Source organism: Elaeis guineensis, chromosome 5 (assembly GCF_000442705.2).
Source record: "Elaeis guineensis isolate ETL-2024a chromosome 5, EG11, whole genome shotgun sequence".
Classification (NCBI taxonomy): domain Eukaryota; kingdom Viridiplantae; phylum Streptophyta; class Magnoliopsida; order Arecales; family Arecaceae; genus Elaeis; species Elaeis guineensis.
The window spans coordinates 68346949-68372347 of NC_025997.2; the positions used below are offsets into that span (position 1 = coordinate 68346949).

A 25399-nucleotide genomic window follows, 5' to 3' on the forward strand; every position below is an offset into this window, starting at 1 on the left:
TTAACCTTAGGTACCCAAACTAACTTGGATCCTTTGGGGTTAGTCATAATGATTTCTTTTGGAATACATATTTTCTTAACTTTTCTACCATTAAATTTGTTTGATGAACATGTATATGCTTTATGCCCTACTATACCACATCTAAAATAAGTAACATTTGGCAAATTTCTTGTGGATTCATTGACAAAAATATTTTTGAAGGACTTTTGCTTTCTTAGTGTTGTAGCCAAGTCCTGCTTTATCATATACAGCCTTTTGACTGTCAATAATCATCTGAAGTTTGTTTGAACTTAAAGTAAATTTGTCAACTATAGGTTTTAACTTCGATATCTCTTCCTTTAGTTTTTGATTTTTTTTTATAAGAGTTTCATTTTGACTAGAGAGTTCATCTTTTTCTTTTATTAGTAATTGATTCTTTAGATCTAATTCTTCATTTTTCTTATCAATATCTTCTTTTTTCTTAATTCATGATTTTTGATTTTAGATTTTTATTTTTAATTTTTAATTCTTTTAGGTCATTTAAGAGTTCATGAAAAATTTCTAATAATTCATCATAAGTAAATTCAAATTGAGTTTCAGATGATACCTCATTTTCGTGTGCCATAAGGCACAAGTTGGCTTCTTCCTGGATTTCTTCATCAGTGGTAGAGTCGTCACTGTTACTCCATGTAGCCATCATAGTCTTCTTCTTCTTGAATTTCTTTTGGTCTTTCTTGAGCTGAGGGCATTCTAATTTGAAGTGATCAGACTTCTTGCACTCATAGTAAATTATGGGCTGCTCTTTTTCTTTCTCTTTACTTGGCTCGCCTTAGCTGGTGGCCTTCTCTTGGTCCCTTGTCTTTTTCTTCTCATGAACCGTCTGAATTTTCTAGTGATCAAGTCCTCATCTTCTTCGCTATTGTCTGATTTTTCTAAGTCATCTTCTTCTTGAGCTGTTGACTTGAGGGCTATGGTCCTCTTTCTTCTGATTTTCTCCTCAGTGTGCTGCTTCATGGTCAGTTTATGAGTCATGAGGGATCCAAGCAGTTCCTCCAATGGTAGAACATTCAAGTTCTTGACCTCTTGGATTATAGTGACTTTCGCTTTCCATGATCTTGGTAATGACCTGAGCACTTTTCTCACAAAATCACTGTTAGAGTAACATTTGCCAAGACTTTTTAAGCCATTTATGATGTCAATGAACCGAGTGAATATTTGAGTTATTGATTCTTTAGATTCCATTTTAAACAGTTCATAGTTGTGTACAAGCATACTGATTTTAGATTCTTTTACTTGGATTGTGCCTTCGTGTGTAACTTCTAGCCTATCCCAAATTTCTTTAGCAAACATGCATGTAGAAATGCGATTAAATTTATTAGCATCCAAAGCATAATATAAAATATTAATGGCTTTAGCATTAAGCTGAGCTATTTTCTTATCAAAATCATCCCATTCACCTTCCGGCTTGGAGATAGACATGCCATCAATCAATTTGATGGGTGTATGTGATCCATTTACTATGACACTCCACATGTCATAGTCAAGTGCTTGAATAAAAATTCTCACCCGAGCTTTCCAATAGGTGTAGTTGGACCCGTTGAAAAGTGGAGGTTGGTTTGTAGATTGCCCCTTGAATAAGGATGTGCCAAATTGGACTGCCATGGATCTTTAGCTCTTGATAGTTAAATCAAGCAAGAACTAGAGCACCGGACTCAGATACCACTTGTTGTCCAAATATGAAGCCCAAGAGGAGGGGTGAATTAGATCTTTTTGAAATTTTAAAAATTAAACTACTTAAGCAATGTGCTAAAGTGAAGAGTGAAGTGTATCAACTTGCAATAGAAACAAAATCAAACATAAATAAGAAGCAAGTAATGAGCACAAAAAATAAGAAAAGAGAGGCAAGCACAACAAACATAAATGATTTATAGTGGTTCGGTGTCAACCTTGCACCTACATCCACTCTCCGAATCCCTACTTGAGAATTCAATCCACTAAATGGATAACAATGGATTACACCACGTCGGACACCTCCGATCCTTGCCTTCCAAGTAAGAACACTTATTTTTTGGGTACAAGCCAACTCTCAACACTCCGATTCAGGATTCGGATCAATCCAAATGAGTTTTGGAACCCCCCAAAACTCAAACACCCAAAAATTATTTGAAAAAAATAAAGTATACAAATTTCAACACACAAACTCCTAAATACACACAATAAAAGCAATAGAAATACAATACTTAAGGGATGGAAGCCTTTACTGTACACTCTCAATAAATTCCACACTTGATTGCTACTGGAAATGGTTGGTGAGGTGCTTAAATGCTTCAATCTCTCTCTTAAGGCTGAAAATGACTTTTCTTGGATTTAATCTTTGAACTTGCAAAAATCTTATGATTTTCCACTTGAATAGAGCATTTATAATTGCCATTCACCCTTGAGAATGTCTTAGAGTTGGTTTTGAGCCGTTGGAGTATGTTTAATGCACATTAAATGCATTAAAAATGGGCTAAAAACTAGCCGTTACGCATGCTCGCAGAAATGAGGCATCCCATGGGGCGTCCCACTGACATTAGGGCATCCCATGGGACGTCCCAATTACATGAGGCATCCCAGGTGGATCGTCCCACAGCGTGTCATGACCCAAAATGCTGCGTGCCGACTGCCTAATAGAAGGAGATGACCCAGGTCGATCGTCCCATCTTGTTCTAACCTAGTTCTTCATGCATTTAAAGTTTGAAACTTACCAGAACTCATCCAAACGCTCTCAAATGAATTCAAATCAGTTTGGACACTCTCAAAAAGCCTTCAAAACTTCACCAACTTGCTGAAACTTCAATTTTTGGCATATTTAATGAAGCTTTTCAAATCCAATCTCTTAAACTGCCAAAACATCATAAAAATAATCTCCAAACATAGAAAACTCATTAATAGTCTCCTCAAATGGTTTGTGATCATCAAAATCAATTCTTGAAGCAACTGTTATCATTAGTTGGATGCGGGAAGTCCATTAATATGGATGACAATGATCTACAAATCTAATCTTTAAAGTACTTTAATAAATATTCTCAAAGGCTAACTAAATATACCCTAATTTACTAGATAGTGATTGATAATGTCATAAGTAGGCATCTATGCTATAAAAAAGGCCCAAGTGCCAATATAGGACCACCTAGGCACCTACCCAACCACCTATCATAACCTCACTACTACCGCTCCCTAACTAAACTTCTCGAACTAGAATTAAAATGCTTGGGGAAAACAACAAACATGCTCAATTCGCATGTTACAGCTTGGGGAAAACAACAAATGTGCCCGAAAGAATGGCTATATACAAAATTCATGATGCAATGAGAAAAATGTGTTGGGGGGGATATTTATCCCTTAGGCCGAAGACGAAAATGTGTTGGGGGGATATTTATCCCTCAGGCCGAAGACACGAACTAGCGAAGGGGCAGATGATGTAACTTGATTCTAGCTTCGGCCCCTGACGATCCCCGACTTCTAGCACTCTCACTTAAACTAAACACTCAGTATCAGCTGACCTTAACTTCCGCCTTAATCCGACGGCCTTATCTTGACTCAAACTTCATGCCTGGCTCAGTCTTCTTAACAGTCGACATCCAACATCCATCCAATACCTGTAGATAGCCAAACCTCTGAATCAGCTGATCCCCGACTCCAGTTGAAAACTTGCTTCATCCTCCACCGATGTTATTTCACTGAACCCAATCATTCCATACATCTTCCCCCTTCAGTATACGTTTCCTTCAGACCATGCCGAAGCTCCTACGGGTGGAATCAGCGCCGATGCCAACAGTGTCTTAATTTCAAAATTCAAAAGCGCCGCCTGTAATATTTAACAAGCTCCGAAACAAAAAAAATAGGTATAATAACCACCTCATAAATCCCAGCTGAAAACCTTGTCACGTCGCGATTGAACCGGCCATGTAACTTTCTAAAATAGTTTTTCAACTTTTATCTACAAAAGGACCTCCAAGGGACCCCCCAAGGGTATATGCGAACATCTCTCTACACTCCTCATCTGTTTCTACTGTTATCAAACTTGAGCGTCAGAAGATCCCCACCAAAGCCAACTCCGACCAGATCTTGCTTGCAGGTTTCTCTTTCGGGAGGACGCACTACCACTCCAGCCTCCCCGACCGTGATTCGGATTACAGCGGCAACGGATTGGCGCTAGAGAAAAAGCATCGCAAACAAATATGAACCAAAGAATATGGGTAAAAATTATCTTTTTATTGATTTTAAAGTCCTCCCTTACATTGACTAAAATAGAAAAAGAAAAGATACATGGGTTTAGTTATTCCCGACCTCAATGTGAGGATCGGTCGGCGAGCTTGAGGTGACCATAGCCGGCTCCACCTGCCGCTACGAGATTGATGCAACTTCAGCAGGAATGGATCAGGCACGATCTCTGAAGGTGGAATAGCTTCGGAGTTCTCTTCGATCACCTTAGCAACCGAAGCTTCTTCTGCAACATCTTCAATTCCTTCTTCCACCTCTTCTAAATGATACAGGAAGCTCCAGACCATATACAGATAGCGCGCCGTCACTTTTTTTGACAAATATCCATGCCAGTGTTGAAAACATCTTGGCTGAAGACATTTTTCCTCCGAAAACTCGACATACGCACGAAAGGCTAACACAATTGCACATCCAGCTTCAACGGCCTGATCCTTGGCCTTCCTTTCAACATCAATGGCTTTGGCCTGTGCCTCCAGTCTCTTCCTTCTCCGAAGCCCATTTGACCTCAACTTTCTTCAGGCAAGCAATCTCGGCTTCCGTAGCCTCCATCCTCACTTCGTTTCGGCCTGAGAAGTTTCGACCAAATCACGCTTTTTGCACGCTTCAGCCAATTCCTTCTCAGCATTCACTTATCCTATTGATAAGGGCAGCAGTATAATGCCTTGCCTACACTCGCAGAGCAAAAAGTAAAAAAAAAGGGAGAAAAGAGAGAAGAGGAAAAAAGAAAGGAGTAAGGGCAAACTTACCTTCACTAAGGTGGAGATCATTCGTTTTTACTGCTTCACGCAGTGCTCCCACTCAGCCTCCTCCAGACCAGCATTGAAAAGCATATTTCGGAAGGTGCCATGAGCAGTCTTCCAACTATCAAAAGCACCCCTAGCTTTCGACAAACTCGAATCCTGTTCTGGATCCATCGACCCCTCGATCGAATCCGACTCCGTCTGGACCGAACTAGTGTGAGGGGCAGGGAGGACAACTGATTTCGGAGGCTGAGTCTGGAGCGGAGAAACCCAAATAGCCCCCTCTTAGGTTGAAGTCGGAGAAACCACTCCTTTGCCACTTTCGCTTGAGGTCTTGGGTTTTTTTTAGCATCGATGGGTGAAGAAGGTGCCTTCCTTTTCGACAAACCTCTCAACAACCTCTTTACTTCTTCAGACTTCATTTCTATGATAGAGAAGTCAGCATTTGTAAAAGCAAAAAAATGAACATCAGGAGGAATGGAAAATCCCTCACCTCTAGGGTCGGCCGGACTGATACCAGTATTGAAGAGAGCTTGCTTCGATAACAACTCATGTAACAAGAGAATTCTGTATCCCCTTAAGGTTGTGGAGCACTTTAGATCTTCATCTCCAAGCTTCGAGATCCGAAAGGCAGAATCCCTAGGTCGACTCCAGTATGGAGTTCTCCACTCTTCAATCGAAGGATCAGAAATAAAAAAGAACCAATCCTTCCAACCGTGCACCGAAGAAGAAGCCCCCTTATCAAAGCAGAGATCCCTTTGGAGGAGAGATACCACCAATCGCCAGTACGTCTTTTCACAGTGTAGAAGAATTGGAAAAGAGAGAAAAGGCTAAACTCCAACTTTAGAACAAAGAATAAAAAAGCCAATAATGAAATGGAAGGAGTTAGGGATGACAGAGCAAAGAAAAAAATCAAAAAAGTGAAAGAGTTCGACAGCAAGAGGATGAATAGGAAGTCTAAGTCCGACTTCGAAAGCTTCTTAATATAAACTTATCCTACCAGAAGGACTGTCAACCCTACCACTTGGTCCAGGAGATTCTAATTCAAAGATGGTTAGGATTCTATATCGGATGCGGACAAGATTCAAATCCTCTACGCTTAATCTAGACCTAATCATGTCCGATACAAAGGAAGGTGCAACATCATGCCCTTCGCCCGCACCGACAGGGGCTTCTCCTGAAGAGGAAGATGATTCAGATGACTAGTCCCCATTATGGCTCTCAGAACCCGCCATTAGAAGCACAGAGGACAAAAGAAGATGATTGAACTAAAGAATTGGAAAAAAAATGGGAGAAAGAAAGAGACTAACCTGCAGTGATGCAATCTAGGAGAAGAAGATGGCGATTCCGCAAGGGATAAGGGCGACAATCCAAAAGAAAGTTGCCAGCGATCAAAAAGCCCTTGAAACAGAGAAAAGAACTGGAAGAGAAGAAGAGTCTAGAAATGTGTGAAAAAGGCAAAGGACACCACCTCTTTTTTATAGGTACAGAAATTGGAACTGTCTAGGGATCGAATCCCATCCAGCCGTCCGATAATCGACAAGTGGCATGACCTCATCGGCAATAGAGAAGCGTCAATCCGCCCATTAATGATTTGTGCGGGAAATGAGGCGTGCCATCTTTCGAATCTCGCCAGCTGCTCCTTGGTCATGATTACAGACTGATGTGACTACTATATCCACCCAAGAATCACGGGTACCATTTCAATGAAGACCATTTCGATGAAGGCAGCATGTCTTCGGTGAATTAGAACTTGAGTCTCCCTTTGTTCGAACCGAACTCGGGAGTAGGGGGCATGTGTTGGGGGGGAATATTTATCCCTCGGGCCGAAGACATGAACTGACAGAGGGGCAAATGATGTAACTTGATTCTAGCTTCGGCCCCTGACGATCCCCGACTTCTAGCACTCACTTAAACTAAACATTGAATATCGACCAACCCTAACTTCGGCCTTAATCCAACACCGGCCTTATCTTGACTTAGACTTCATGCCTGTCTCAGTCTTCTTAACAATCGACATCCGACATCCATCCAACACCTGTAAACAGCCAAACATCTGAATCAGCTGATCCCTGACTCCAATCGAGAACTTGCTTCATCCACCACCGATCTTATTTCATTGAACCCAATCAGTTCTAGACATCTTCCCCCTTCAGTATACGTCACCTTCAGACCACGTCGAAGCTCCTATGGGTGGAATTGGTCCGATCCCATCACCGCTGATTGATAGATATGCTAAATTTACATTAGAAGTACCAATACTTGAGTTAATTAATTTATTTTATTTGAATTTGATACTTTTTTTATTAATTTTCAGGTATCATTGGTTGGGAAGACAAAATCCACTATTTATGAAGGATACGGCTTGAAGGCTTAAGTCCGAATCCGAGTTTCACGTCAAGTCAAGAGTGAAAATGGGTTGAGGATGCACATGGCAATAACACAAAAAAGAAAGTTATCTTTGAAAGAAGATTTTTTTTTAGCATTAAAAAGGTGGGACCCATCGTGCATTTAAAGCATTCAAAGGGTGCTGCATGGTGTGTGGCTTATGGGACCTGATGAATTGTATTTTAAAAGCCTTGAAAGGGAGAACCAGGGCCTTTGACGCATGAGTGCAGCAATAGGAGGGGAACGGAGAGGCAAATGCTGAAATTATTATTTTTTATTTCTTTTTTAGCTTTTTATTTAAGAGTTTGAAAGAGGGATTTGGAGGAAGATTTAAGTGCTGTAGGAAGAGGTCCTGATGCCAACAGTGAGAATGATCGAAACCATGCTAGGCTAAAGGTCTCTAATCTTTGAGAAGTAAGAAAAGTCTTCAGTATGAGAGTTTGTATTCTGGATCTTGTTTTATTTTTTTATTGAGCAATAAAGTTTGCTTATTTATTGTCTACATGCTTCTCTTATTATGCATTGATGTTCGTTTTCCTGCAATTTATAACTAAAGAGACAGATCGTGATTGTGGAAAGATACGATCTGTGCTCAAGTTAGAGTAATTGTAAAATTTATTAAATTTATGTTTATGTTCTTTGATTGCACCATCTAAATAATCTATATCATGGGATGGACCATGATCATGATAGATATAGTTCATACTCGATAGAATAGGTTATATTAGAATTGGATCAAGGAAACAGACATCTCATAAGATTGCATGTTGACAATGGAAAGATTGTATGAATCAAATATTGACTTAAATACTGAAAGACGAAACTGAACCTGAGATAAATTTCTCTTCTTGATAATTTGATAGTTTATTAAAGTTGCATTTATTATTCTCCTGCTTTCCAGAATTCTACTGCTTTAAAAAGTTTGAATTAATCAAACAACTTTTTTTTCTTTCTAATCAACTGCCTTAGATCCCTGAAGATTCGATCCGACTCACCCTGTTCTATGGAGCAGTAGTCGGTTAATTTTTTTGATCGCTCTCACGACAGAAGCGCATCACCGATCCCAATGGTGTCCTAATTTGAAAATTCAAAACCACTACCTACGATATTTAACCGGCTCCGAAACAAAAAAGATAGATGCAATAACTACCTCATAAATTCTGACAGAAAACATCGCCACATCACACCTAAATCGGCCACGTAACTTTCTAAAATGATTTTTCAACCTTTATCTACAAAAGGACCTCCAAGGGACCTCCCGAAGGTACGTGTGAACATCTCTCTACACTCCTCATATGTTTCCACTGTTATCTGACTTAAGCGTCAGAGGATCTCCGCCGAAACCAACTCCAATCAGGACTAGCTTGCAGGTTTCTCTTCCGAGAGGACGTGCCACTGCTCTTGTCTCTCCAACCGTGACCCGGATTATAGCGGCAACAATATGAATTCTTCATTTTATGTTGAATTGGAAATCCACAAGTTACAGACACGGGCACCAAAAGCAAAGTGATTGGAGAATAAATCTGCTCATGTTTTATACATGATATAATTTTGGGTACAAGTCCAAACTATTAGCTAGGACTTATCCAACTAAATCAGATTATATAACTCAATCCTGATCAAGGTTTAAAATATCAAGGTCTAGGGCATTCCCAATCAATGGGTGCATTATGCCATATAGAAGATCATTCTAAAAAGGGCATCAAATGGTATGCCTAAGCATGGATGGTACACCTTGTTATGATCCTTTTAGTTTTTTCAATTATTTCAGATTTACATAATGTTTGGGTGTTAGATTTTGGAATTCAACTCAAAGCGACAGAAAACATTGATTTTGGTCCCATGTTTACATAATGATTAAACAACGGTCATCCTCATTTGACAAAATCCTCCCAGGATTTTTTCAATAAAAAGCAAAACCACTCTTAGTTTTTTGAAAAAAATAATGTAAAAAGGGAGGGAGAAGATTTCCCTGGCCAGAATATTTTTGTACCCCTAGAAATCGAAAACAAAGCTTTTGACTCTATGCGAGTCTCACTATGCAGTCTCCTTCTCCAAACTCCATTACCACCTTCAAATTGTGGTGAAAGTTGCAACATATGAGCTATTTTAGACATCCCAACAGTACCAAGTGGTATTGCTCAATTCCATGCCTGGTTAAGATCAGTTTGCAAACAATTGACCTCAGTCTACCTTTAACTACTCAATCCTAGGTTAGTTCAAGCAGCTTGAATGTAGCTTAGTCAATATGGTACAAATGATGGGTATGATCCACACCAACCGAAATATCAAACCTTATTCTCAATGCTAGAGACCTAGTGGCTTAGTGATCTTCCATGCAAGGAAAAAAAATAAGGATCCCTGGCCTAACTCAGAGAGCAACAAGCATCTTAGCATATGACCTAACTTAGAACATTGGTGTTTGATGGAAATCCAGCATCTCACCAGGGGAAGGACATGTGCCATCTAAAATTACATAGATCATCCAAGTTTTTGGATTCCAACAAAACAATCTATCTATAAGGAAGCACCAATCAAAGAGATCAACATTAACCAAAGCAATCAATGAAATTTCAGTTGACTAATTGATGTTTCATTCAAAAAACCAAAGCCTCTTCATTTATGGAGTACAAGATGGATATTCAAGATTAAGTGGGGAAGCCTTAAAATGTTTTCATTAGAAGATTATGTCATAAAGACTTCTTAACCAGCCACCTTAAAATTTCCTTCTTTAAGGGAAAAAGAAAATCCATGAGAAAAGAATAGCCAGCCACTTTCACGGGCCCCCACATTATTACCAATTATTGACCTCCCAGGGGCACTCTCTTGTGTTGTCACAGAAGGCAAATATTAAGGACTTGGCTAGAATAAGGAGTCCAAACTAGGAAAGGAAGCTTAAAGAAGGCTTTAGAGAAGATGCCATGCACAGGAAGGAACTTAATAAGAATTTACTTTCTAATGATCAGTAAAATAAAGGAGAGAAACAAGCACATCAGGTTTCTAAGAAATCCTATTTTAGGAGTCAGAGAAATGAAGGAGAAGCTTCTAATCATAGGCGTTCATCCCAAATGAATTTGCTTTTGTTCATAGGTACTTAAAGAAGAACAAAGAAAGAGAAGCCAGCAACTTTGGGAGCCCATTAGCAGTCGGTTTATCAAATCACATAAATAGAAAAATCATAGAAGCTGCATATACATATCTCAAATTAATGATCATTAGTGCACTTGTAGCATACCAATGGTTATACAAGTCTAATCAGATCATAAGGTACATATATTTATTTAAGATTTCTCTTTGTTTTTCAATCTTGCGTATCTTATATTAACTGTGATATTGATCCTATTGAAGTGCCAAATAGAGACTAAAACATTTAACTATGTTTATCTGTCACATGTTAACGGTGACCATCACATAGAGAATTAAACATAACCATTTTGTTTTCATATGTGCACTCAAAAAAAAAAATCCAACATATAAAGAGCATATGACCCTGCGATTTAGCCCACAGCATATGCACCCAACACTTGAAAATAAACATTGCTATGACATTTGAACAGTACTCCATAAGAAGATATTTTTTAAAAATATTGAAAGGATCTGGTGCTTAGACAAACCTGAGCCAATGTAACATAGAGTATAATATATCATGTCTCCTAGATCAAAATATTTTTACCTGAATGAAACTCTTGTCTTTAGCCCCAGAGACAAGAGAAAAACTATCATAGTCAGTTGCAATCACGTCATAGGGCTCCTTAGGTATAAATGGTAGTGTGGGAAAACGAAGGTAGCATTTTTCCTTGATCATCACTTGCTTCTCCAAATCAGTTTCAGCCTTTTCCATATCCTCCTCTGAAAGGCACTGAACCTTTCCCCTTATTCCAGTAATATAACCATCAGGGCCACCATGGACACAGAATGTATCCACTTGGATAGACAGCGTCTGAGCATCAAACATGTATATGCCCTGCAAATTTAGTGAACCCTTGCTATTAGTTGAAAAATTATAATAATTGCATAATGGAATCATATCATGGCATGTGTTTACCTGTGTGCAGTGGCAGTCCTCCTGTCCTTGGCCAGCAAATCCACGCTTAAGTGAAGCTACTTCAAACCATCTTCCAGAATATCTAACTGGATCGAAATTCTTAGCTGTCATGCCCCTCATCATTAACATCCCATTTCCTTCATCTGACATGCTATCAGATTTTAACATCAAATCATTATTTGTGGCCATTGCAATCTGGCACAAACTTTGGTGATGGATGGATTCTGCAGCAATTGCCTGATCAGCAGAAACAAGTATATGACATCATAATATATTTTGTCTTAGAAATTGTATTTTCCGACCCCCTGCCTCTACTATGTCTAGTTGTTCACAGTGAACATCTACTATTCTGGTTGGCGAAATTCCTTATATTGAATTCCTCCTCTGACACACTAAATTTATACAAATTTACACATGAAAATTTGTATCTGAATCAGTTGTAGCTCTGATAACAATTCCAATCTATGTATATGAGATAAGGCTTCATCATGAAGGTAACATTAGGTCTGACGAACACTAATGACCATACAGCATCCAATTTCATTATGATTTATTCCTCCCACTGCAGGGCAAATTGAATAAGTTAAATTGCTAAAAAAACAGTTTTAGAAAGGAAAAAGATTACATTTGTACCTGATTTTGTGTAGAAAGGAACATAACTGAAGCAGCAAAATAGGATAGAAGTTGTCTCGAAACAATTTCTTTGTTGGATGTGGTCTCACTCGGACAACATGTTTGAAACTTTTCCCCCGGAAAGGAGAATCTCCTATGGCGGAGAAGAAAGAAAAAAAATAAAAATAAAATTATGAACAAAAAAAATAGATGATAATGGCAATGAGATGACAGATAATAAGATATATTTGACAACAACGAAAAACAACAAATAAGGTATATCATCTAGGTAGGACAGCATGATATAACTTTCAATCTGCAGAAAAAGATATGAGCTAATAAGAATTAAGCAATTAACCAAGCTTAATGGTGATGTTTTGGGGAATGAATATGCACCAAGGGTAAGGCAAACAAAGATATTGGAGGAAAGGCTTGAAGGGACTTTCAAGTGAATACGCTATTCAAAGTTGGCATTGAAGGTGACAATGTATAAGGAAAAAAAACAAGCAAAGAATTTATCAATGGAGGAGCAATAGTAGTGGTTGCAGAGTGAAGGCAAGAGCATTTGTTGAGGGAAGAGGATCAGGAAGGGTGGTAGAAATAAAAAGGAGAGGAACAACACGGTGATCAACACCAAGTGAGAAAAAGTGACAATAGAGAAATGTTTGAAAAAAGTCAGGCAGCCCGTCCAACAACAAAGTTAAGGCATTTGGAGGTAATGTCTAAGAAATTTAATAACATAGGAACAAGCATCACAGGAATAAAATATGAACAGTAAAACAGAGTACGATGATGAGAGGATGGGAGGAAGGGAAAAAAGAAAAGAAGGGTATGAGGAAGGCGAAGAAGGGAAATAAGAGTGTTGATACCTTTAGGATCCACTAGGGCAACAAGTCTTTAATTCCCTTTATGTCCCAAAAAAGCTCAGATCAGGAAAATCATTTTTCTTTTATCCAGAGCAAGGGTGGGGTTGTGTGTGTGTTCTTAATTTGTGTGGTTTCAACAATTTTAGGCTGAAGATTGGATGCAAGAGATTTATTAGTAAATTGATTGTAAACATATGCACATATATATGATTTCCATTTCGAATTATTCAAAGACTTAGTTAACTGATAAACATATTGAGTTCAATGTCTGAGGAGATCAAGAGGTATTTGTGAAATGTTATATACAATATATAAAAAGGGTTACTTCTGTGAAATATATTGTATTTATTTGTTTAAGGTAATCTTTGTAAAGTGTTGTGATAACTGTTGTTTCAGAGGCCTTGGCCCATCGACAGTTATGTTTATCAATTTATACCCTCTTTTAATTTGAGTAAAACAAAGAAGAATCATTGAAATGGAATTAGACAGCGTATGTTCTCATATATCTAAAAAAATTACTTCCATATGACAGAAAATAATACTGTTGAGTGCTTGCCCGAATGGCTTCACCATCTGTTATTTTAGCAAGGGGACTGGGGTTTCGATTTCAGTGGTGTCAGCCATCAAGTGGTGGGGTGGGTATAGGATAAAAGATGGGGATTAGCCCCTCCTAATCTGAAAAAAGAAAAACAATTGAAAACAATTAAACAAATCTAAAAAGAGAAAACATTTATGGCTAATTTCAGCAGGAACTGATTGAAACCATTGAAACTAGAACAAAACTGGTCAACTTTGACTAACCGAAATCTGAAACTAGGAGTCAATTTCAAATTAGTCTCGGCTAAAAACTGTTCAGTTTCAGCTCAACCAAAAGGACCAACCACAATTGGAGATCTTCTAATACCAATCCTAGATTTAAAAGGACCAAACAAGACCAAAAATTAAGCAGAAACAAAAGAAAAATACAGCAAATTAATGGCTAAATTAAATCTAATGTGGTGTGTAACCATCCTTTTGTATCAACATGCCTTTTCTCATTTCACTTTTTTCTGAAGGGTTTCTGCTACCTGAAATTTTTTTTCCAGAGAACCCTGCTATCTGAAAATTTCAAATTCCTAAAACTTCTGAAAAATAAAAATGAAAACAAGAATAATGCTTTTTACCCTTGTTTCTATATTCATTTTTCAAGAACAGATTTAGGGGGAAAAAAAAGACAGCCAAATACTCTTAATCAAGAGGCAACATCTAAACAAGTCAAATTGAGTTACCCCAAAGAGAGATGGTAAGAAGAGTTCAGATGGAAAAAGGTGTTGCACTAATATGCTATTTGAAGCAGATTGGGGCTAATTTTGCCAAAAGCAGCCCAAAACTACAAAAGCATGAACTAATGAAAAGGACCCAAAATAAACAGGTTGATCCAGGATGAAAACAAGGACAATTGATTGGCTTAGAATAGGTTTCTGTCAGCATATCCATAAACCTTGCATCACTTGAATCTGCACTAAAGGAAACAGATGATTTTATAACTAGAAGGCAATCGGTAAGTGATCAAATAGTATCAGGGCATGGCCTAACTCAACTTAGCACCTATTTCGGATAGTCAAGTATGGGTGAGGTGGTTCCGACCTATTGCTGCAAGGCTCTGGAGGTGAGGTCGGTGTTGAACCGAGCTGGAGATTTAATGGTTGTGCCGATGTGGACCTCGAACAAAACCTACAAAAGAAGTCCTAAAACTATGGGATGCCCTCCGGTTTAGAACCCTCTGATGCGTAAGTCAGCCGGGGCCTTGAAAACAGGTGGTGGAAATGGAGAAGTAGAAAGCAAAAATGAAAATTTGAGAGTAGAAAGTGGAGAGAACTCTGGTTCCTCAATGAAAAAATTAGCAGAGTTTTGTCTCTGTGAATTTTGACTTACCTCCCAAAGAGCACCCTATCTCTTTTTATATAAAGAGCTTGCTTAGGCCTTAAGAAAAATTTGTTAGGCCGTTTGAGATCTGTTAGACCGTTAGAGATATGTTAGGCTGTTAGACCATTAGAGATCTATTAGACCGTTAGAAATCTGTTAGGCCGTTAGGTTGTTGTAACAGAATGGCCAGCTGTGTAAGGATCGTGGGGTGGCTGCTCACGTGGCAACTGAGCTAGAATACAACTAAAAGATAATTATGACTGAGCTGGATGACAACTGTTAGATAACCGTCCGTAGATACGATGGTACGTCGGTAACAGACCGATGTGGAATAGCTGACATCAGTGACTATCTGGATTGGGCGTTATGCCTTTTGTGTCAAGTCAACCAACAACCGAAAAAGATCATAAACAAACTGAGGTGAGCATCAAGCTTATAAACAGTTCTGGATTAAATCGATTAGCAGATATTATTGAAGAGGCAAGTCGGCCTTGGGCCGATGTAACCTGAGAGAACATTTATCTTAGATAACAATCTGATGCCACATGTCTAAACGATGATAAGGTCAAATGATATACACCAACATATGCCCCCCACTTTCCAAACCAAAGTGAAATGCTTCACATCAATGTGCAAAGTATTTTAAAGGCCTCATCCGACCTGTCCTATCATAATAAATATTCTGCTCCAATGATAGCTGGAAGTATTAATTTTTAATCATTCGAGGCGACGCACCGTTCCTCCGAAAATCATTCCACCGTATGGAGTAATGATGGACGCCTGAAAAACTGAGATTCCATAAATGCCAGAGCAACTATCCATCGGACGTGCATGCTAGGTGTCAAAATGCCACTAGAGAGCTCAGCATTCACATGGATCCTGCTTACGTGGCAAAATCAAGGAGAGGTGCGCTGAAACGACTCTCTGCAGACTCGTTGGATGGTTGACAAGTGGCATGAATCTGACAGAGTACCGGATCAATCCAAGCCATTGAGTACTTTTTCATATATAGGCATGCTCTGCGGCTGAAAGACCACTTCACCAATTCTTCCCGTGCCGAAACTCTATCGAAATTTTTCCTAAGCCTTTGCACCACCGGTGACAAAGAAGAAGGTCCCTTGAGATTGCCGAAGCCGGAGAAGAAAGAGAAGTAGAGGTCCTTCAAAAGCTTCCCCCAAGCCCATTTTCCTCCGTTAGGTATTCTCCTCTGTTCCTATCTCATAGAATCCGGGTTTTAGGGTTTTTGGAGTCTCCATTTTCCTCTTTTAGAAAGTTTCCCTCCTTTGTTCTTGTTCCTTTCAAATCCTCTTCTTTCCCTATCCGTTTTCATGCTTCTTTTTCACCAAAATGTCTTCTGATAGTAGCAATGACATCAGTCAGGGTAGTCGGGTACCTCGATCGACCCAACCACTGCTTGATTTTAAGGTGAAAAGTCCACCTCAAATTTGTACCTCAAGTCAGGATAACCCCGAGTCTCCTATAAAGGGACTCATGGATTATCTCGAACCGACCACCAAGTAATCTATTTTGACCGATCTCGATCTTCAAGAACTTAGGGAGAAATATTCCATTCCTAAAGACATCCAATTGATAGAACCAGGTCGAGATGGCAGGATAACTGAACCTCCGGATGGCTACGTCGCTTTTTACGCTGAGGCACTTCAGTCTGATCTTCGATTTTCCTTACATCCTTTTTTCAGCAATGTTTTCGATTTATATAGAATCCACCCAACTCAGGTCACCCAACACCATTAAGGCAATCATAGTTTTCATTATCTGCGGCAAATTCTCCTCTATAGAACTTAGGATTTCTTTCTTCAGGGCAATCTTCATCCTAAAAAAACATTCATATGAAAAAACTGGTGGTATTTTTCACCTCAATCGAAATGTAAAGTTGGACCTGTCCTTCCTTACTCCATACACAATTGAAAAAATCATTTTTTCTTTGTTTCTTCCGATGTTCTATGGGATTTCAGCTACAAATGGCATAAGTTTGAGATCAAATGAAACTCATACAATGAAGTATTTCCTAGGGATAAGGAGGCTTTTGCAGAACTTCTGGGTATGAAAGTATCCAAAATGAGCTTACTGGTGATGGAGCAGTCTTTGCTTGAAGCCGGCATCAGTCAGGTCTCTCCTCAGGATAAGTCTAATGTTAATTTTATAGTTTTAGCACTTTTCATTAATATCACCATTCACTGACTTCTTCTATTTTCATGTGACAGAAACAATGAAGTTCAACTTGAAGCCAAAAAGAGAAAGACTGAGGCCAATCAGCTAGCTGTTGCTGCTGCTTCCAAAAGGACCAAGAAGGATACTGCTCTTTCGAGGTCGGCCCCGATCATCATCCGGAACCCTGATCATTGACAGCGACGCCATGCCGATCTCCACTGTCATGCTGAAACTAGCTCGTCCGTCTACCAAGGTGACTCAACCACCACCACCCAAGGGATCACAGTAGAAGGGGTCTTCTCCAGCGCATCCTCCATCCTCGGGCAAGGCAGTCCGGCAAGCCGACCAGCGCCCAAAGCCATCAAATAATCCGCCATCCACCTCGGCAGAAGCAATTGACTTGACGAAGGCATCGTTTATGGAGACGCCAAGGCTGGCCCAAGATCTTTTTGTCAAGATGATGCCCCAGAGAGATCTCGACTCTCGAAGAGATCTTTCTATAAACTAGCTGGTGAACTATGGGTTTACTAGCATTATGGACGTAAGTCTTCATTTTTCCTCCTCTTCTCTCTCTCTCTCTTTTTACATCGGTTTTTTATCGATCTAACATTACTTTTTTCTTATGTTCTCCTTTCCCCCGCTTTTCTTACATCGGCTTTTAGCCAATCTAATCATTTCTCCCTTTTTTTCCTACTCTTTTTGCAGCCCGCCATGTACTTCCGGCTGCTACATGAGCACATGGGGTAGTTCTATGAGAATAAGAAGACCATGGAGGAAAATTTTAAGATCGAAAAGAAGGCCAAGAAAGTCGTCGAGGAGGCCATGAAGGCAGCAGAGAAGAAAGCTACTAAGGAGAAGGAAATAGCAGAGGGGCTGAACAAGCAGCTCCAAGAAAAGATTGAGTCAATAAAGGATAAAAATAAGCAACTGCTAGACAATCAGCATTAGCTGATGAGAAGGATGATCAGCTGGCTGAAAAGGAGGACCAGTTGCGAAAGAATACCGAGAGGATCTTCGAGCTGGAAAATGAACTAAAGGAGGCTAGGGCGACTATCGACAAACAGGAGAAGTGTTTAGTCACATATCGATGTTAGTTGGATAAGGATCAGGAGCAGATGTCCCGAATTATCGAGGACTATAAGAATTCTGAAGCTTTTCAAGAAAAGTGATCGAAGCCTTAGAAAGAGCCTTCAACAGTGGCTTTCAAAGTTACCGATGCTTGATTATCAAGCAATTTTCTGACCTTGACCTCAGCAAGGTCCCTCCAATAAGGCACTAGAGGAAGGGTCCCTCCAATAAGACAGAGTCCTTTGACTGGAGGGGCTACTATTGCCGGAGGATCTAATCCCACATCGGTTGTGAGTCAAGAGTACTCTGCCTTATATGAGATAAGAGCACACTCCACCCTCAAGAGGTGCCTTTTGGGCCAAAGTCCAAGGGACAAAACCATGAGGCCCAGCAACCGCAAGCGTACCGCTATGATCAAAGGGCCACAAGCCTATAAGTTACGGCAATCGCAAGCGTACCAGCTACAGCCCAAGGACCGCAAGCCTATAAGCTACAGTATACATACAGCTAAAGTGAATATCTCTTGCTGGGATGAACCCTCCATCTGTATGAGTCCCGGAGTCCCCTAACCACAACACGACCCATTGGCAGATTATCATGTATTAACTAATCAAGACATTATAAAACTATAAGTGCTATCGTATATCAAGATTATAAAATACAAAAGGCTGCCATTTTAATAAATACATGCTGTGGACATAGATATTCATGTAGAAGATAAACAAGAGAAGTGTACTACCCAAGTGGAACTGCATTTATCAAGAAACTTAATAATAGAAAAGGCAACTCAATATACAGTCATTGTCATCCATCAAAATTGGAAAATGTAAGTCCAATCCTCTTTCAACTTCTCCTTTTCTCCATCACCCTCCTCCTCCTTCCTTTTCCCCACTCATGTTTGCTCTCCTCATCCTCCTCCCTTCATCCTCCCTCTCACCTCCTCTTCCCTCCTTGCCTCTTGCCCTCTCTTCCACCCCATCCTCTCTCCTCTTCCAGTCATCCCATCTCAGCCTGCCCAATAATCAAGAATGGAAAAGTTCTAAGCAATCCCATGCTTTCTGCCACCTAATTTTGCCACATGGTAAAACCCAAGAAGGTTAATGAGAAGAAAGAGAGAGATGCTGGGGGGTGGGGGCGGGTGGGCGTTGTGGGGGTGGAGAGAGAGATTTCTATGCTGGAGCTTTGCCTACAATCACAATCCAATCCTCCAAGCTGACTGAAAACACATCTTTGATGCTCAATGGTACCTTTCTAAAAGCAAAGCTGCAGAACAGAACTACACTTTTGGCCTACAAACATGCAAGTTGTTTATCATGGAGAAAATTTTCTTCACTATCCTGACAAGATAGATTTTATCTGGCTACTATTTTTCTGTTGTGAGGTTTTATGAAAATTGTGCATTTCATTGTAAATGGACAAGGTCATATTCAACTTTCTGGAAATTGCGAATATCAATTGCTGTGTGATAGCCGTGGGATCAAGTCTAATTGGTTGAGTAATGTTTGGTCGTTTTTATGCCTCATGCATCCAGTCGCAACTGGAGTTTCATGTATAACACTTTACACCCAGTTCTTCCATTTTTTTTCCCTTTTCGCTTGCAAGTCTCTGCAATTTTCACATGCCTTCACTACAAAACTACAACTGTATTTAAGAGTTAGATCCGTTGTGTCAATCAGAACTGTTCCTTCAGTTTCATAGATCAATAACTTAAAACTAGTGTTGTATCCAGAACCAGGCATATTCTTCGGGCTTCCCATTGAACCAATTCATTTATTGTATGTGTGCCTTTTTGTCATCACTCATTTACATGTACTAATGAAGTTATAGAAAATAGGGAGAGGCGGCCCGGGGGGTGGTGAGTATTAGTAATAATAGTTTCTCAACAATAAAGAGTATTCAGAGTCCCACATTGGCCTTTTCAGCCCACAATTTCATTACAGAACAGACGCAGAATAAAATTGTTCCATCGTAAACCAATAAGGCAAAAATCCACAAAAAGAATTCCATATGTCTCAAACTAAATCAAATTAATCTTTCGAAAGAGGAAAAGACAATAGTTACATAAAAATGACGAAAACAAGCACCATAAAATAAATCAACCCGCTATTCTGAAAAGAAAGCCGACTTGCAAGAGCAGCAGCATGACCAGAAAAAGAGAAAAGGATACTAAACTTCTTTAACAGATGGCTGTACAGAATTTATCAGGCGGAAATTCTCTACGGACTTGCTAACTTTAATCTGTACTCCATCAGAGAATCATACTAAATCCAAGATGAGCTACTCCCAAAAATTACTAAAAGATTGTTTAAAGAATTATCTGTTCGTACCCAAGAGTGCGGGGAAGTGGAAGGGGAACGGGAAGGGGAAGGGGAAGGGGAAGGAGGTGAACCGGCGACGCCTGGAGCAGGACCATAGCCTTCAAAACAAAAACCCCAGGATCAGGGAAGTCTTTGGAATAGCGGCGCTCTCCCTGAAGTGGATTCGAGCGATTTTTGGGCTTCCTGATTCGACCTGCCGACCACGTAACCGGTGCCTGAGATGTCAGTCATCTCAGTCGGATGATAAGCGACCGAGATCTCGGCTTATCTCTCGGCAAGATGAATGGTGGGAAAATTTACGGAAGCAAACGTTTACATTCCGAGATCTCAAACGAATCTGGACGGTAGCATGTCAATCCCACGGGACGACAGGCCGGCGGCCCGGTCCTTTTCTTTTCCTTTGACTGGGGCGGGGTTATTTACCTCCCTCGGCCCAGGCTGGGCCAGCTTTTGGACGGATCCGGACGACCCTGTTTGGGATTACTGCCATGGACCTTTGCCCCATGGTGTTGCTGTAAGACTACAAGCGAAGAAAAAAAAAATGAAATTGATATTGCGTTAAGCTGAACAACTACTGAGAATCAGATCGGTGTAGATTATAAATGAATATATAAAAAAAAATTCTAAAATTGATAGAGTATCTTTTAGTTTAAGATTCTCCTATAGTTAAGTAAGGTAGGGCCTTGAGAACAGGTAATAGAAATAAAGAATTGGAAGATAAGGAGAGAAGTTTTGGATGGAAAAAATGAGAGCTTTTGGTTCCTTTCAGTAGGGAATAGTCCCGTAAAATCTGAACTTTCTGAATTATGATCTATCTTTCAGAGAGTATCCTACTCCTTTTTATATAGGAGAGGTTTGCTCGGGCCGTTAAGCCGTTAAGAGAGTTTGTTAGACCATTAATTTGTTATAACAGAATAGTCAATTGTATGAAGATTATGGATTGTTCATCCATATGGTGATTAGCCGTAGTATAGCTGAAAGTTAGTTATTATAAAGCTGGATAATAGTTGTAACAATAGCTTTAGAGTAACTGTCTTTCTTATAGACTAGATCGGTTACAGACCGATGTCATTTGAGGTAGATCGGACCAAAGCTGAACTAATTATAATACTTTGTTGAGATCTAATCTAGATCAATTCATATCAGCATAAAAATCGGTCTAAGAATTAAATAAGGTCGGCTAATGACTGACCTAATCTAGAAATAGATGATTTTGCTACTTGGCTAGAGGATGATTGACTGTATCAACACATGGCCCCCACTTTTTAGATCCGAAGTGAAATTTTTCACATCGGATGTAGAAAGTAAATTGAAATATCTCATCTGATCTCTGCCATCAACAATAAATGTGCCGCACGATGATTGATAATATTAATTTTTTAATCATTCAAGGTGGCATGTCACTTTTTGGAAACATCTCATCAGACCTTCCAACAATTATGAGGGTCTAGAAAATTGAAAACTTATTATTACTTAGGAGTCCCGCTGATATGGGCTGATTCTTTATTTGCCACATGTCACTCTATCATTGGCTATTTTGACTATCATACTGATCAGGCCTGTATGGATTAATCAGAAAGAGGTGGATCGAAGGGCCTTTTATTAGAGTCATTGGATTGCGGCCAAGTGACATCGATCCGATAGCAAATCTAGTTGATCTAGACCATTGATGTGTTTTATAAATGGAGCTGTAGAGTCAAAGAAGAGCCCATCGAAGCCAAAAAAGAGTTCCCAAAAGTTTCTTTGGAGTCTCTTTTCCATCCATTAGATAGATTTCTTTGTCCTTGGTCTCTTTCTTATACGATTTTAGGGTTTCAGATTTTATTTGTCTCTATTTTCTTTTTAGGATAGTTTTCTCCTTCTCTCTTTTCATTTACTTTACCCTTTCCGTTTTGCCCCCCTTTTTCTTTTCTTTCTTTAAAAAATATCTTCCGATAGTAGCAAAATAAGTTGGGATGATCATGTCCCCCGGTCAACCCAACCCCAACTTGAGTTCAAAGTGGAAACCCCACCATAGGCGACAACTGAGGTCAGTATTTTAGGTCAGGAGGATCCGAAGTCTCCTATAAGAGGATTCTTGGATTATTGTGGTCATGGTACTAAACAATCCACCCTGACTAATCTTAATCTTGAAAAACTTAGGGATAAGTATTTAATCCCTGAAGAATTTCAATTAATAGCTCCAGGTCAGGATGATAGGGTCACTGAACCTCTAGAAAACTGTGTCGTATTTTATGATGAGATACTTCGGTCTGGACTTTGATTTTCCTTACATCTTTTTTTTAGCAATTTTTAGATTTCTATAGCCTTCATCCTACCCAAGTAACTCCCAATGCTATTAGGATGATCATCGTTTTCATCATCTGTTATCAGTTTGCTGCTATAGAACTTAAGATTTCTCTCTTCCAGAATTGTTCATCCTGAAAGAAAAACCCTTCTTAAAAAGCTGGTGGTATTTTCACCTCGGTCCAAGTGTAAGTTCGATCTTGCCCTTCCTTCTTTCATTTATAGTTAAAGAATTGTTTCTTTATTATTTCTTCGAGTGTCCCATGGGGTTTCAGTTGTAATTGGAGTAAGCTTGAGACCAAGTGAAACTCTAACAATAAAGTGTTGCTTAGGGATGAGTAGCTTTTACAAAGCTACTGCATATGAAGGTACCCAAGCTAAGCTAGTTGGTGACCGATGAATCCCTCTTTGATGCTAGCATCAGCCAAATCTCTTCTCAGGATAAGTCTGATGTTGATTTCTGTTCTTTATTCTTTCTTTCTATTCTTTTTTTCTCTTTTTTTTAAACAATTTTTTTTTATCGCAGCAATTATAAAGCTCGATCTCAAGAGATTGGCAGAGGTGAAAAAGAGGAAACAAGATCCTGCCATCCAACCTGCCACTAAAAGGAGCAAGGAGGCTACCACTAGCTCTAGATCGATAGATTTTTGATCTTCATCTACCCCAGCTTCATCTCCAGCCATCAATTCTGCCCCAATTTTTGTGATACCACCACCATGAATGTCAAAGACCCAACGTTGGTCCAATGCTAAGATAGGTCATCTACCCAATAAAGAGGTGACCACACATCAAAGATCGAGCTCCTCTCTAGTGCTGCCTTTGACATCGATGAGACCAACTCAGATAATAGGACAAAAGTGATGCGAAATTTGAGTGCAGAAGTAAAATGGTAATTTTAAAACTTTTTCAAAATTATGATTTTACAGTAAAAAATATTAATTAATCTAATTAATTAACATGTATTTATCCTACACTAGGATCTAAATATGATATACAGCATGCATGCATTTAAATTTGAAATTTGAATTTGAACAGTAAACACTTTACTATAATGTGTTCAGAACACAGTACCTTTGTGCGGGTAGTAGATCGCCGCAATCTGATCACCGTCGGAAGAGTCAGATTGTTGCGACGCAGCCACACAAAATGTCTAGCCTCTGCAGATAGTCCACACGAGGCTCCTGGTCTGATCGGCTCCTCACGGGTGCTAGCTCGTTGTAGAGCCCTTTCGACGGTCGATGCTGATCAAACTCCTTCGATCAATGTCTGCCGATACTTTGGATGCTTCGGATCATCAGCAGATGTGCTTGAGAGAATGTTGAAGATCTCTCTGAAATTTGGTGAGCTCACGACACTCGTAGCTCACCTTTTCACTTCCCGAACCCCAGGTTGAAACCTTAGGGTACACTAAGAAAAACTCTATGCCCTTTTTTCTTTCTTTTTTTTCTTTTTCTCTCGGAAGATTTTGGACCTTCACCTCACGTAGAAAGGTTCCTCATGCCCCAAACTTTCTCTCCAAAAAATTCTACGCACGCCCCACCTTTCTCCTCTTTTTAAAACAACGTCGAACGTGTCTTATCCGTGTGAGAGGATAAAGATAAGTGGTTGCACATTTGAATTCAAATCGAGTTTGAATTCAAATGCAAACCAACTCATCCCTATCCACTTATGGCGTGAGAAGAAAAGGGCGTGGACACTTTGTGCATGGAAAGGTTTCACGAGAAACCTTTTCTTGTGTAAGTTATGTGGTGCACAATATGGATAAGCCTGAAGGCACAAGAGATAAGTTATCCATTCAAATTCAAACACGCTTTGAATTTAAATGGTTAACTAATCAGCTTTATCCATCCATATGGTGCACAAAAGTGGGCGTGGGGAGGGCTTTGCATGAGAAAAAATTTACGAGAAATTCCTTCTCGTGAATTCAAATGGGCGCAGTGGATGTGAGGTGGCGCAGGGAGTTTGGGTCAAGGTGGTTTCATTATTTAAACAAACCTAATTGAACCAAATAAGTTAGGCCCAACTAGACTAATTTAAATCTAAATTAATTAGGCTCAATAAAATTTTAATCAAATCAAAAATTGACTAAGCCCAACTCCTGATCAAATCAGGGATCAAACCATCTCGACAATTAGGTCAACTCTTAACCTAATCGGGTCAAACCCAACTAAATCCAATTCAATTGGACTTGATCCAAAAATAATTACTCAATCAAATTGAGTTAATTAGCAATCAAATCATTAATTAAACCTCTCATAAATATTGAGTCTAAATTTAATGGGCAATCGGGTATCAAAGTCTATCAATATGAAACCTTGATCGAAGAGTCCCAAACCAGTGGGACTCTTGACCCCGGTACCCAAAATGTGTGGGACTTATGATCAGAGAATCTTGATTCTCGATCATAGAGTTTCAAACACGTAGGACTCATAGTCCATGAATATTATGACTCTTCATCAGCCATCAGATCAGATAGGAACCTCTAATGTGTGTGACCCCGCAGGTTCGAACCTAAGCCGATAGCACAGGAACCAATTTCTGTACTAATCGAAGTGACCATCTAGCAATGGTACCCGACGTCCAGATAGGTCGAATAGTCACAATCGCAACACTCAGAACCTACGTGAATATGGTTACTGTATAATTCATTCTTTTTGATCCCTGTGTTTAGGATGACTCAGGGTTAAACTGTCAACCCTGATTAGATCATCCGAGTCGTGCTCAACTCAATCAGTCCTGCAACTCCTCACTAGG

General features: G+C 39.5%; 1 protein-coding gene and 1 pseudogene across 1 annotated transcript in view; both read right to left on the reverse strand.

The window, feature by feature from the left end:
- LOC140858159 (uncharacterized) overlaps positions 1-11023 on the reverse strand; it is a 31426-nt pseudogene extending 20403 nt beyond the window's left edge.
- The window catches only part of LOC105035759 (chloroplastic lipocalin), a 41375-nt gene extending 20736 nt beyond the window's left edge, over positions 1-20639 (reverse strand). Inside the window, exons 1-4 of the mRNA XM_073257958.1 lie at positions 20369-20639; positions 12052-12184; positions 11419-11655; positions 11047-11337 (exon numbers count right to left, since the gene is read on the reverse strand). Of these exons, the coding sequence (XP_073114059.1) occupies positions 11047-11337; positions 11419-11655; positions 12052-12184; positions 20369-20454 (747 nt within the window). The 5' untranslated portion in view covers positions 20455-20639. The remainder of the gene's footprint in view (positions 1-11046; positions 11338-11418; positions 11656-12051; positions 12185-20368) is intronic.
- Between the last annotated feature and the right edge of the window lie 4760 nt (positions 20640-25399).